Here is a 14,283-nt window from a genome sequence, read left to right on the forward strand (position 1 = left end):
TTGGGGTCATTGTCCATCTGTACTATGAAGCGCCGTCCGATCAACTTTGCGGCATTTGGCTGAATCTGGGCTGAAAGTATATCCCGGTACACTTCAGAATTCATCCGGCTACTCTTGTCTGCTGTTATGTCATCAATAAACACAAGTGACCCAGTGCCATTGAAAGCCATGCATGCCCATGCCATCACGTTGCCTCCACCATGTTTTACAGAGGATGTGGTGTGCCTTGGATCATGTGCCGTTCCCTTTCTTCTCCAAACTTTTTTCTTCCCATCATTCTGGTACAGGTTGATCTTGGTCTCATCTGTCCATAGAATACTTTTCCAGAACTGAGCTGGCTTCATGAGGTGTTTTTCAGCAAATTTAACTCTGGCCTGTCTATTTTTGGAATTGATGAATGGTTTGCATCTAGATGTGAACCCTTTGTATTTACTTTCATGGAGTCTTCTCTTTACTGTTGACTTAGAGACAGATACACCTACTTCACTGAGAGTGTTCTGGACTTCAGTTGATGTTGTGAACGGGTTCTTCTTCACCAAAGAAAGTATGCGGCGATCATCCACCACTGTTGTCATCTGTGGATGCCCAGGCCTTTTTGAGTTCCCAAGCTCACCAGTCAATTCCTTTTTTCTCAGAATGTACCCGACTGTTGATTTTGCTACTCCAAGCATGTCTGCTATCTCTCTGATGGATTTTTTCTTTTTTTTCAGCCTCAGGATGTTCTGCTTCACCTCAATTGAGAGTTCCTTAGACCGCATGTTGTCTGGTCACAGCAACAGCTTCCAAATGCAAAACCACACACCTGTAATCAACCCCAGACCTTTTAACTACTTCATTGATTACAGGTTAACGAGGGAGACGCCTTCAGAGTTAATTGCAGCCCTCAGAGTCCCTTGTCCAATTACTTTTGGTCCCTTGAAAAAGAGGAGGCTATGCATTACAGAGCTATGATTCCTAAACCCTTTCTCCGATTTGGATGTGAAAACTCTCATATTGCAGCTGGGAGTGTGCACTTTCAGCCCATATTATATATAGAATTGTATTTCTGAACATGTTTTTGTAAACAGCTAAAATAACAAAACTTGTGTCACTGTCCAAATATTTCTGGACCTAACTGTATTATTAACCAAGATACTAAATGTTATTTTCATAAGAAATATGAATCCTAACATTTACATTGCACCAAGTCAGATTAGATCCACAGGATCCCCTAAAAAAAACAACTACCGTAATTGGACGTTTCTGTTCAACTGAGTTAAATGGCTGCTTCCATTGAGGAGGCTCCAAATGCCACATGTATCATGGGAGTATGTAGCGCCCCACGGGGTCTTAGAGTACTCGTCACCGGACCAGTGGTTTCTTGGGGTCGCTGTGACTGGCCTAAACTGGCTCCGTGGCCCTGTCAGCTACATAAAAAGACAAACAAACAGGTGTCCAGTGTAAATGGGGATGGAAGGAGGGTGAAGGGTCCCTGGGGAGCATGTCGCCGGTTGCAATGATGACTGGGGTCCCGGCTTCCTTCGCCGCTGGCCCTCCCTGCGACTATTCCCCTCCCAGGAGCAGTGTTGGATAGGTATAGGGGATGCTTTGCAGCGGCACATGTGGTGCACGGCCAGGGATTAAGCGCCGCTGTAGAGTCTCTCTCTGGGTTAGGTGTTGGGTGCAGCCAGGATGGTATCGCTCTCCACAGGCGGACCGGGATTACCCCAGGAGGTTGGTGAGAATGGGGCGGCAGTCCACGGGAGCGCCGGAGCACAGGGTGGCGGCATTTACTCACAGAGTCACTGGGTGTGGGTTCCAGATGCTTTTATTCCCTGGTTAAGATTGAATCGTGCCCAGCTGCTGGTCCTCGCTGTCAGAGACTCCGGTCTATCCCGTGAAGGTCAGAGGTTCGGTCCTGTCTGGTAATCAACGGGCTTTCTCCTCTGTGCACAACTCTGTACTTGGTGGGTCCCCGTGGTCTGAAATGTCTTGGGATCCTCTCCTGCCGTCATTCACTCTCTGTCTTGGTCCGTATGGCAGGCAGCTTGAACCTTTCTTTGGTCGGACCTCTGTCCCCTTTCCCAGGTTCCCTCTTTGCTGCTGTGCCCCGGACACTAACTTCGGTGAGGTCCTGGATGGTCTCCTCACCGGGCAGATTGTTATCAGATGAGCTTGAAGCATCCTCCTGAACAAGGGCTCTGTACCCCGCCTGTGCTGTGTCCCGTGAGTAGTCACACCGTACTCTCCATGGCGACTGTACTCCTTTAGCCCATGATTACTGGTACCGGTTCCCGTCTCTCCAGGTGTTACTAGCCCCAGTCTGGCTGGCTCCCCTCTGCAGGAGACTCCTGCAGAGGTCGGTGCGGTGTTACATCCCTGACGGTTCTGTTCTGCCTCCAGGGGTGTCTGGCAGCAACCCCTCAGGGAGCTGCTCCTCAGCATGTCTGCTCTGTCTCAGTCTGACTGGAACTGACTTGACTTCCTGTCTGCTTTGTAACTTACTCCTACTTCTGCCCCCCCACCTTTGCAAGGATTCAGATCATTGTTATGGTGACCTGGAGTTCCCCTAGTGCCTACGTCTGCTAGGAACTGGCTGAGTCACTTCCTGACTGTACTTAGATGAGCTATGTGAAGTGTCTAAACTTACCGTGTTAACCTCTTCCTGCCCGGGAAGGATATAATGATATACCCTGTAGCGACCAGTCTCAGGGGTGCTACAAGTAAAACATTTGAATCACAGGGGAAATTTCATATTACCCAGTTTTAAAACTGCAATTCTTATGTTTTTTTTTTGTTTTATTACAGTTCAGCTGTACGGTGACTCAGTGGTTAGCACTGTATGGTGGCTCAGTGGTTAGCACTGCAGTCTTGTGGTGGCTCAGTGGTTAGCACTGCAGTCTTGCAGCGCTGGGGTCCTGGGTTCAATTCCCACCAAGGATAACATCTGCAAGTAGTTTGTATGTGCTCCCCGTGTTTGCGTGGGTTTCCTCTGGGTACCCCAGTTTCCTCCTACACTCCAAAGACATACAGATAGGGAATTTAGATTGTGCGCCCCAATGGGGAAAAGTGTTGCCAATGTGTGTTTAACAGCGCTATATAAAATGAACGTTGTGAGCCGCTCTGAGTCTTTGGCGAAGGGTGGCATGTATGTTTGACAAATAAATAAATATTCACTATGTGGGCATTACCACCCAACCCACCCCCCATCAGATGAACGACCACAGATACAATATCCATGATGGAGTAACCACCGTCTTTCCAAACATTGTTTAACAGACCATCAAAAAGATCCCAGTGATTTAAAGTTGGTTTATACTAGAACATATACCAGAGAATACCTCCAATCGGTTTCACTAACTAGTCAGTGGGGATTCCTCTTGGATTTTTAAACTATCTACTTTAGCACCAAATGATTTAAAGTAATGCAGTGAGAATACAAAACAGTAAAAGTTGAACAATGTAGATTTATTGGTGTACTGTACTGTGAAATTTATTCTTATTATAATTTATTTGATGTAACCAGGAATTTACGAATGAGGATTATGTTTGGCTATAGCATTTCATCTGTATCTGATTGATCACTTCACCACTGGCCTATATAGATGTCATAGATGACAACCAGTTATTGAAATCCGGATGAAGGAGTTGGTCCAACTCTGTAATGTGTAGCTAATGTTTTATTAATATTCTTTACTGTGTCTCCTCCGGATCAGCCACATCCTTGGCAGCTCTCTCCGGAACCGCTAAGTTTTTTTCTGCAATCCAATTTTTTGAAGCAAGTAATAAAAACTTTGTATGCAGTTTGCAGAAAGCCATATATGGGACCCAATGTGCATGTGGAAGAAGGTGTTCTGGTCAGATGAGACCAATGGAGAACTTTTTGGTCTAAATGAAAAACTCTATGTGTGGTGAAAAACTAACACTGCACCTCACCCTGAAAACACCATCCCCACAGTTATACATGGTGGTGGCAGCATCCTCCTGTCGGGAGGCTTTTCTTTAGCAGAGGCAGGGAAGCTGATCAGAGTTGAAGTTGAATATAAAAAAATGTCGTTCGGTCTCCCCCAATTTTGATATCCAGCCAAGATAAAACCCGACAGCTGGGGGCTGGTATTCTCAGGCTAGGGAGACCCATGCTTATTAAGTCTCCTAGCCTAAATGTAGCAGCCTGCAGCTGCCCAGAATTGTCGCATATATTAGATGCAACAAACCCAGAACTTTACCAGGCTCTTCCCGATTGCCCTGATGCGGTGGCAATCATAGTAATAAGGGATTAATCGCAGCTCACAGCTGTCACTAAGCCCTAGATTAGTAATGGGAGGCATCTATGATACCCCCATTACTAAATTGGAAGTGAAAGTAAACACAAACAATGAAAAAATTCTTTACTTGTAATGAAAGACAAAATAACACCCTCTTTCACCATTTTTTTTTAACCACAAAAGACCCCTGCAGGTCCAACATAATCAAAAAGAGGTCCCACAATGATTCAGCTCTGCTACATGTTTTTTTGTCTTTTATTCCAAATAAAGGATTTTTTTGGTGTTTGTGTTTATTTACTTTCACTTACAGTATTAGTAATGGGGCAGTGCCTCATAGACCCTCCACATCACTAATCTAGAGCTTAGTGGCAGCTGTGAGCTGCGATTAACCCCTTATTATCACAGTTGCCACCGCACCAAGGCAATTGGGAAAAGCCGGGTAAAGTGCTTGAATTGTCACATCTAATGGATGCAACAATCCTGGGTGGCTGCGGGCTGCTATTTTTAGGCTGGGGGGGAGCAATAAGGATGGGTTTCCTCAGCCTGAGAATTTCTGCCCCAAGCTGTCGGGCTTTATCATGGCTGGATATCAAAATTGCGGGAAACCGCACATCATTTTTTTAAATTATTTATTTAAAATAATTTAAAAAAGAAAGCCGCATGTGATTTATCTTATTTTGATACACAGCTAAGTGCAAGGCTGGAGGCTGCAGCCTTTACCCATATGCTTTATCTTTGCTGGGTATCATAATATGGGGGGACCCTATGCCAAATATTTTATTTATTTTTATACCATGATAGACTCACTTAGCGTCTGTTATTGGAAGCAATCAGATGATGTCACTCAGAGTGGGGTGTGTCTGACTGCAACCAATCACAGACGCCAGACGCTGATAGGCGAGGAAAGTAATGCATTTGCATGAAGACTAATGCGTGGCCCCAAAAGTGAATGAGCAGCCGCGGGAGAAGGTACAGCCATGCCGTTGACTCAGTAAGTAAGAAGCGCTTGCTCCTATCCCCCAATCCCTTCTACCACCATTTTTAATCAACAGATTGTGGTCACCTTAGACTTATATGGGCACTGGCGTCCAGCCAGATATCAATCCCGGGTCAGAACCAGATTTTTTTAATCCGGTTAAGTCTTCAGGTCCCGGTTATCTGCGGGTCTGCCCATCACTCTTGGGAACCTAAAAAGCAACGCAAGAAATAGCAGCCAGCTCATCTATGACTGCCTCTATTGTCTCTGTTAATCCCAAAGGATCATCTCTCAAACATGAACTATACTACACAACAGCATAAGCCACACAAAACAAAAATAAACCAAAAAAACCCAAAACAATATTATAACATATACAATATGCCACCCTGAAAGGATCATGTGCAATAAGTATCAATGCAATGATATCATAATGAGTGTACATATAAAAAAAGATTCATCTCACAAAAAAATAATATCATGTATGTCTTCATGAATGGCGGACCAGCAGAAGGCCCGTACATCACCATCCGGAGGATCAACTATAATTTCAGCATGGCTTTGTGTTACGTCCCAGATATATATAAAAAAAGAGGACTGAATCAACAATAGGCATAGCATCCTTTTACTTTTTTCATTACCAGATTTTGACAGAATAACAAAAGTTAAATTGGTATATACAGTGGCATGCAAAAGTTTGGGCACCCTTGATTAAAATAACTATTATTGGAAACAGTTAAGCAAGTTGAAGAGGAAATGATCTCTTAAAGGCATAAAGTTAAAGATGACACATTTCCTTTGCGTTTTAGGCAAGAAAAGTTAATAATTTTTATTTTAAAATGAGCAAAAAAGGAAAAATGGCCAATGCAAAAGTTTGGGGACCCTGTATGGTTTGTACCTAGTAGGACCCCTTTGGCAAATATCACAGCTTGAAAATGTTTTTTGTAGCAGCCAAGAGTCTTTCAATTCTTGTTGAAGGATTTTTATACATTTCTCCTTGGAGACACCTTCCAGTTCTGAGATTCCTGGCTCCTCTTCCAGTTCTGTGAGATTCCTGGCTCCTCTTCCAGTTCTGTGAGATTCCTGGCTCCTCTTCCAGTTCTGTGAGATTCCTGGCTTGTCTTCCAGTTCTGTGAGATTCCTGGCTTGTCTTCCAGTTCTGTGAGATTCCTGGCTTGTCTTCCAGTTCTGTGAGATTCCTGGCTTGTCTTCCAGTTCTGTGAGATTCCTGGCTTGTCTTCCAGTTCTGTGAGATTCCTGGCTTGTCTTCCAGTTCTGTGAGATTCCTGGCTTGTCTTCCAGTTCTGTGAGATTCCTGGCTTGTCTTCCAGTTCTGTGAGATTCCTGGCTTGTCTTCCAGTTCTATGAGATTCCTGGCTTTTCTTCCAGTTCTGTGAGATTCCTGGCTACTCTTCCAGTTCTGTGACATTCCTGGCTTGTCTTCCAGTTCTGTGAGATTCCTGGCTACTCTTCCAGTTCTGTGAGATTCCTGGCTTGTCTTCCAGTTCTGTGAGATTCCTGGCTTGTCTTCCAGTTCTGTGAGATTCCTGGCTTGTCTTCCAGTTCTGTGAGATTCCTGGCTTGTCTTCCAGTTCTGTGAGATTCCTGGCTTGTCTTCCAGTTCTGTGAGATTCCTGGCTACTCTTCCAGTTCTGTGAGATTACTGGCTTGTCTTCCAGTACTGAGATTCCTGGCTCTTCTTCCAGTTCTGAGATTCCTGGCTCGTCTTGCATGCACTGCTCTTTTGAGGTCTAGCCGCAGATTTTCAATGATGTTCAGATCAGGGGACTGTGAAGGCCATTGTAAAACCTTCATCTTGAGCCTTTTGAGGTCGTCTATTGTGGATTTTGATGTGTGTTTATTATCATTATCCATTTGTAGAAGCCATCCTCTTTTCAACTTTTCTACAGATGGTGTTATGTTTGCATCAAGAACTTGTTAAATTCCATCAAATACAGTTCTCGATGCCATTAGCTGCAAAACAACCCTAAGGCATGATTGATCCGTCATCATTCTCAGTGCTATGTTCTTTTTCTGAAATTCTGTGCCCTTTTTTTTTCTCCACAAATATCTTTGGTCATTGTGGCAAAAAACTTCTATTTTAACCCCATTGGTTCACAGGACTTGTTTCCAAAATGCATCAGGCTTTGTTAGATGTTTTTTTGCAGACTTCCGATGCCAAACTTTATGGTGAGGATGCAGGAGGGGTTTTCTTCTGATGACTCTTCCATGAAGACCACATTGGTGCTGATGTCTCTGAACAATAGCACAATGTACCACAGCTCCAGACTCTGCTAAATCTTCCTGAAGGTCTTTTGCAGTCAGGCAGGGGTTCTTATTTGCCCCCTTAGCAATCCTACAAGCAGCTCTCACAGACATTTTGCTTGGTCTTCCAGACCTTATCTTGACCTCCACTGTTCCTGGTAACTGACATTTCTTAAGAAGGATCAACCACCAGTATTTTCATATATAAACTAAAGCCAGTGCTATATTGGCGATATCATGGTGATTCTAATCATACCTTTAGTTTTGAGATTGGATGTTAACTTTCTGAAATATAGGCAAGTACAATTTGTTAAATGCACTGTTATTTGATGATAGGTGCAACGGAATATCTAATAGGTGGATTGGGTTTTGCTAGTTATTCTTGCCTGCCTGTCCTTCCTCCCTCCTGTCCTTCCTCCCTCCTGTCCTTCCTCCCTCGTCCTCCTTGTGTAATAACAGATGTGTAGTGAAACTTAAATGACAAGGAAGGGGGGCACAAATGGTGTCTTATCCAGAGGTACCAGAAAGAATTTAATTAAGTGCACTAACCTGGTGCGGTTGTGTTATAGACACCACCACTGTAACCACGTGTTAAGGGAGGCTGCTGCAGAACCCAGGAAGATAGTGTTGGAGGAGGTGGAAGAAAAGGGTAAAGCCCACTTTACATGCAGCGACATCGCTGCCGTTTGCACCCACCCCCGTCGGTTGTGCGTCACGGGCGACATCGCTGCCCGTGACGCACAACATCGCTTACACCCGTCACACGGACTTATCTGCCTAGCGACGTCGTTGTGGCCGGCGAACCGCCTCCTTCCTAAGGGGGCGATTTGTGCGCTGTCACAGTGGCGTCACTAAGCGGCCGTCCAATAGAAGTGGAGGGGCCGAGATGAGCGGCCGTAATATCCCACCCACCTCCTTCCTTTCACATTGTCGGCGTCCACAGGTACGATGTTGTTCCTTGTTCCTGCGGTGTCACACATAGCGTTGTGTGCTGCCGCGGGAACGACGAACAACATCGTACCTGCAGCAGCAACGATAATCAGACGTGTCAACGATCAACGATTTGGTAAGTAATTTTGATTGTTAATGGTCGTTCCTGCATTTCACACGCAACGACGTTGCTAACGAGGCTGGATGTGCATCACGAATTCCGTGACCTCAACGACATCTCGTTAGAGATGTCGTTGCGTGTAAAACCCGCTTTAATCTGAGCTGCCAGAAGAAGATCACTGAAGATCAATGGGGATTAAGACATTGTTCTACGTGTTTCGGAGCTGTATGACTCCTTCTTCAGGAACAAAATTCAGTAATGTACATCCATTGATTTTTGTCCATGACGAAGGAGTTATACGGCTCCGAAACGCGTAGAACAATAAAATCAGACGTCTTAATCCCCATTGATCTTTAGTGATCTTCTTCTGGCAGCTCGGATTAACCCTTTTCTTCCATCTCCTCCAACCCTGTAATAACAGAGACAGGGGGAGGAAGGACGGGCAGGCAGACAGGGGCGGGAATAACTAGTAATGAGAATCCTGGTGGTTGGTCCTCTTTAATTACTTTTCAAACTGAGGAAAGGGCAACCTGAGAATGCATTGCTTCCTTATTATAACCTTCTCCTACTTTGTGGGTTTCCACCATTTTGATTTTCAGAGTGCTAGGCAGCTGCTTAGATTAACTCATGGCTGCTGTTTTTTGGCACATTGTTAGAAGAGGCTGGGTATTTTTAAAGCTCTGTAATTTGCATTGCCTGGCCTTTCCTTGCAATGATAGTGAACAAGCCATAACCCTAAAATGGCTAACTAAGGTTTTACAGATCATTTCATCTTTAACTCGTTCAACTGTTCACATTAACAGTAATTTTGAGCAGGGGTGCCCAAACTTTTGCATGCCACTGGAGAGGTTTCACAATCTTATGTTCTACATCCACCAAGCTCTAGTTCTTCATAAAATTGATTTAATTCATCACAAAGTTCCGTGAATTCTGCTTTTTGACACTCTCTCTCGTTTGGCCACTGTTCGATCCATGTATTTTTCCCAATAATGTAGGCATAACTAAAAAAAAGGAAATACAGACGTTACATAAGATTACATTATTTATAGTACAATACAGTATTACACATGGTATTGAAAAAGAAAACATTTTCCATTCATTTAATATAACCTAGAGCTACATTCATGATTCTGCCAACTTCAGAGCTGAAATCTCTACAGATTCCCAGCTTGTTGAATGTTTGCACAGGGCTGATGATTTGTATTCTGGGAAGTGTTGGCTTTACATCAGTCTTTACATGTTTGAGAATATATGGGCACTCGTACAGATCTTCTGTCCTATGGTTTGAATTAACTCATAATCACCCTTGGAGAAAAGGTGTTTGGATTGTTCTTTCCCATCTGGACGTCATTTTGTAGAGTTTTATCTAGGCTTTTCAGCACCCAGGGCAAGAATTCAGTTTGGCACCACCTAAGCGATTTTGAGTAGTCTCCATCTGACCGCTAATGTGGCGCCCTGGGCAAGCCAGGACGTCACGAGCACTACACCAACACACCCCACACTCCCGGTCAGGCACACCAAAGTCAGACAAAAACCCTTGTTGCCTTCCTCCAGGGGCTGATGTTCACACCAGGGGGTGGGCCAGGTGGTTGGTCCCGCCCACCGAGGAGTTCACAGTCCTGGAGGTGGGAAAAGGAGCAGTTGAGTTTTAGAGTTTGAAGTGGAAGGAGTGAAGTGAGTTGAGGAGTCTAAAGTTGGTCCGGGTGTGTGGCCTGGACGGATCAGCAAGGTTGGCAGACGGTGGTGACCCACTGCACGAGTGGCCTATTGGAGCTAGCCGTAAAGACCGTGGACGGGGGGTGGTCCGGCGGTACCGGACCGGTACGCAAAGAGAAGCCAGCACCATCCGGCAGGGGCTTACGGACCCCGACAAGGCTAAGAGTCGCCGTACAATTTGTCAAATCCGTTAGCGAAGGGAACCTCCTGGGTTTCCCAGCAGCCAAGTCCCGACAGAAGGCAACAGTCCAACCGAGAGAGGGAAACACAGTCACCACCAAGGCTAAAGTTCCCAGGGCCAGAGCCTGCGGGCAAAAGGGGCTCCTTCGGCACATACCCAAGCTGGGGAGCGGGTTACCGGTGGGAACCCATTGGAACTGTCTACATTACACAGGTGCAGGGAAAGGCAGTCACCATCAACCTGCCGGGAGGAGAAACACCGCAGCCGTCTGTGGGACCCGTCCATCCAGCCGTTTGTTTTACCGGAGACTTTGTGTACATCATTGGCTGAGTGAGTACCACCGTGCTGTGCGGCACAGCGCTGCCCCCGCGACCCTGCACCTCGCCAGGCCCCGTAACCCGCCTGCCATTCATCCCTACCCCATCACCGGGCCCCGGGACAACCAACCCCCTACCCACGGAGGGGAGAAGCAACATCCAAGCTGCTCCCTGTCATCGCTTCCGGGATCCCCGTCCAGAGCAGCGGTGGTGTTACTGTGACGCCCTGGGCAAGCGAGAGGTCACAGGTCATTACACCACCACACCCTACACCCCAGTTAGGCACATCAGCTAACCCAAAAATCCTTGTTGCCTTCCTCCAGGAGCTGGTGTCCACACCAGGGGGTGGGCCAGGCGATTGGCTCCGCCCACCGAGGAGTTCACAGCTCTGGAGGCGGGAAGAACCAGGCAGATGAGTTTAGGAGGAAGAAGTGGAAGGAGTAAACAGTGAAGTGGAAGTAGAAGGAAGTGAAGTGGTAAAGGAGGACAGTTTTGCAAAGCCTGAAGTTGGTCCGGGTGTGTGCCCCGGGCTGAGAGACAGCAAGGTCAGCAGACGGCGGTGATTGTCCGCAGGGGTGACTGCTCGGAGGTTACTGGAAGGACCGCGGACGGGTGGTGACCCGGCGGTTTGGAGCAGTGTACAAGGAACAGTCAGCACCAGGGCAGGGGCCTTTCGGATCCCGGCAAGGCTAGGAGTCGCCATAATTTGCCAAATCCGTCAGTGAAGGGGACGACTGTCTCCAAACAACCAAGTCCCGATTGAAGGCAATAGTCCAACCATTAAAGGAGAGACACCGCCACCGCCAGGGCACCAGTTTCTCAGGGCCAGCGCCTGCGGGCAAAGTAGGGCTCCTCCAGCCCATATCCAAGCCGGGGAGCGGGTTACCGGTGGGAACCCATCGCAACCATCATCATCTTAGGTGCAGGACAAAGGGACCGTCACCGTCAACTACTGGGGAAAAGCAAGTGCAGCCGTCCGTGGGAACCGTCTTTCCAGCCGTGTGTTTTACCGAGAACTGTGTCATCGTCTCAGGCTGAGTGAGTACCACAGTGCCGCAAGGCACAGCGCTGCCCCCGTGTCCCTGCGCCCAACAAGCCTTGCATCTCCCACCACATCACTGGGCCCCGGGATCACCGACCCCTACCCACGGAGGGGCAACACAACAACTTTCTGCTCCACACCATCATTCCCGGGATCCCCATACAGAGCAGCGGTAGTGTCAACAAATTACCACAACCGTGGGTGGCGTCACGGACAATAGACTATATCCCCAAAACCCAATCCCCTTTCACTCATGGGCGAGGAGCGCCGCTCGAGACCCCCGGGATCCGGCCCACCGCTTGAGCCACCACTGAGCAGCAGCAGCCGGACCCGAGCAGAGGGGTGAGCGCAGTGCTGAGGCCCTCCTCCCCGCCCGCGACAACTTGGCGTCACGAACAGGATCTTACCGCTCTGCCGTTGGGTAGAGGTGCGCCTTGTGACCGCCGGAGGTATCCGGCTGAAAAATTTCAGAAGTCACCATCTTTGGCGCGAAAAGTTCCCGCTCGAGCGTCTTCTCGAGTAGCAGAGGCGCGAAGGCCAAAACCCCGCCCCGATAGAGGAGGGGCCGGAAAGACGCTAAGGGGGACGCGATGGCGGCTGGCTGCATGTGAACGCAGCTATAAAAGCAGTGACGCCAGGACTCTGCAGACATCTTGTTCCTGGGAAAAGCCGCCAGCAGCATGTGGATGCCGTCCCGCGACACCATAGCCCCCGCGCCTGGAACCGCGGCGTGGGTGGAGATCCGGACCGCGCAGCTCTACCAAAGGCTGCAGGTCAGAATGCAGCTCCTCATGGAGGAGTGGGAGACCGACATGGCGGACGTTATAGCAGCCGTGCGGAGACGCGAGGAGGAAGCGGAGGAAGGGAGGATGAGTGACCCACGCCCCGATGCCCTAGAAGGGCTGGTCATCGCGGCTGCGGGACCCGGTCCAAGCCCTCTCCCTCCGCTGCCTCCCTCGCCACCCGTCTCGGAAGCCGTGACCCCGCCACTAGGCCTGCTACCACCGCAACCGGTAGCAATACCCAGCATCCCCGCCCAGGCGGGCCGACCTGTAGCCGGAGCCCGTAGTCGACAGGAGGTGTTGCCCTGGAAAGCCCCGAAAACTGAACCGGAGGCGTCTTCCGAGAAAGTCCCCGCACCGGAGCTGATGCCCCGTCCTGAGCCAGAGGCCCAGCTGCGGAAAGCCCCTATGCCCATCCCCCACACCTCGGCTGAGGTGGCGCCGGGTTGTTGCTGTAAGGCAGCGCCCAAGGCCAAGACACCGCGGGACCTGCCTCCCAGATCCCTGACAGTGGGTAGCATCCAGAATGTCCCGCGGAGCCCGACCCATGCGCCGGAGCTCGCAGCAGCGCCATACTGGGATAGGGAGCCGGTACCGCTGGGCCTGGAGATCGGTGAGAGGGAGAGGAAGAAGGCCGAGCTGGTGGCCCGAGCGATAAGGGAGAAGGAAAATCTCCGCCAGGCCACATTCCGTGTCCGGGGCCCGCTGTACGAGGGGCAGGTGAGGCGGTTTGATGTCCGCCGGGGCTATGGGTTTATTTATGAACCGGACCTGGAGGCTGAAGTGTTTGTAGCCCGGCGGGATGTAAATGCCCACCTGCCTGAAGAGCATCCCGGCCGCAACCTAATGCCGGGCGACATTGTGCAGTACACCCGGCACTGTGGAGAGAGGGGGTGGTTTGCCCTGGACGCAAAACTAAGGGGCAGCCAGGAGAGCCGAGTGGGTGCTGCACCCCCTCCCTCGGATGAGGCCGACTACCCGAAGTAGGGCAGCGGATGCCCGCTGCAGCAGTCCCCGTTGGGACCAAAGTGTTTACAAGTTTGTTTGAAAGTTCTGCTGATGATAAGATGATTACCGAAGCTTTACCAGATTATTCAAAGTGATTGAGAGAACCGGCCGTTGCCGGCACCGTTGTCCCCGTGGGGACCGTTTAAAAAGTTGCATAAGGGACTCCTTATGGACAAGCCCGTGAACTTGCAGGGCAAGCACAAACGTTAGTGGCTTGTAGATAAGTTGTTTACCGTTACCGTTTCCGCAGTGCCGCCTCCGGAGAGGCAGGTTGGAGGGAGGGCCCGCAGTAGAGCCGGCTGGGGCCCAGCCACCACAGGAACCGGTGGCTACCCTCTGGAGGGGAAGGACAGATCCCGCTCGGGTAACGTGTGCTGGACTTGGGTCAAGGGGTGCTGCCTGGGCTTTAGGGGCAGCATCAGGGCCAGGTTGCTTGGGTGGGAGAGAGCGGAAACCGTAACCGTGAACCGTTTGCAACGTTTAAGAAATGTACCTCCCGTTATGGGAAGATGTAATAAAATGTAAATATGTTACCGTTTTACACTTTTATATATTTTTCAGAAAATAAAACCGGTGTTGGACGGGCAGCCCGCGGACGGTCTGCATTTTGCTAAGGGGGAATGTGACGCCCTGGGCAAGCCAGGGGTCACAGGTCATTACACCACCACACCCTACACCCCCAGTTAGGCACATCAGCTAAC

At 49.0% G+C, this 14,283-nt stretch overlaps 1 protein-coding gene across 1 annotated transcript in view; it reads right to left on the bottom strand.

The window, feature by feature from the left end:
• Positions 1 to 9,395: 9,395 nt before the first annotated feature.
• LOC142302793 (A.superbus venom factor 1-like) overlaps positions 9,396 to 14,283 on the bottom strand; it is a 116,879-nt gene continuing 111,991 nt past the window's right edge. Inside the window, 1 exon segment of the mRNA XM_075343902.1 lies at positions 9,396 to 9,537. Coding sequence (XP_075200017.1) covers positions 9,396 to 9,537 — 142 coding nt within the window.

The sequence above is a fragment of the Anomaloglossus baeobatrachus genome, chromosome 4 (genome assembly GCF_048569485.1).
Source record: "Anomaloglossus baeobatrachus isolate aAnoBae1 chromosome 4, aAnoBae1.hap1, whole genome shotgun sequence".
Lineage (NCBI taxonomy): Eukaryota > Metazoa > Chordata > Amphibia > Anura > Aromobatidae > Anomaloglossus > Anomaloglossus baeobatrachus.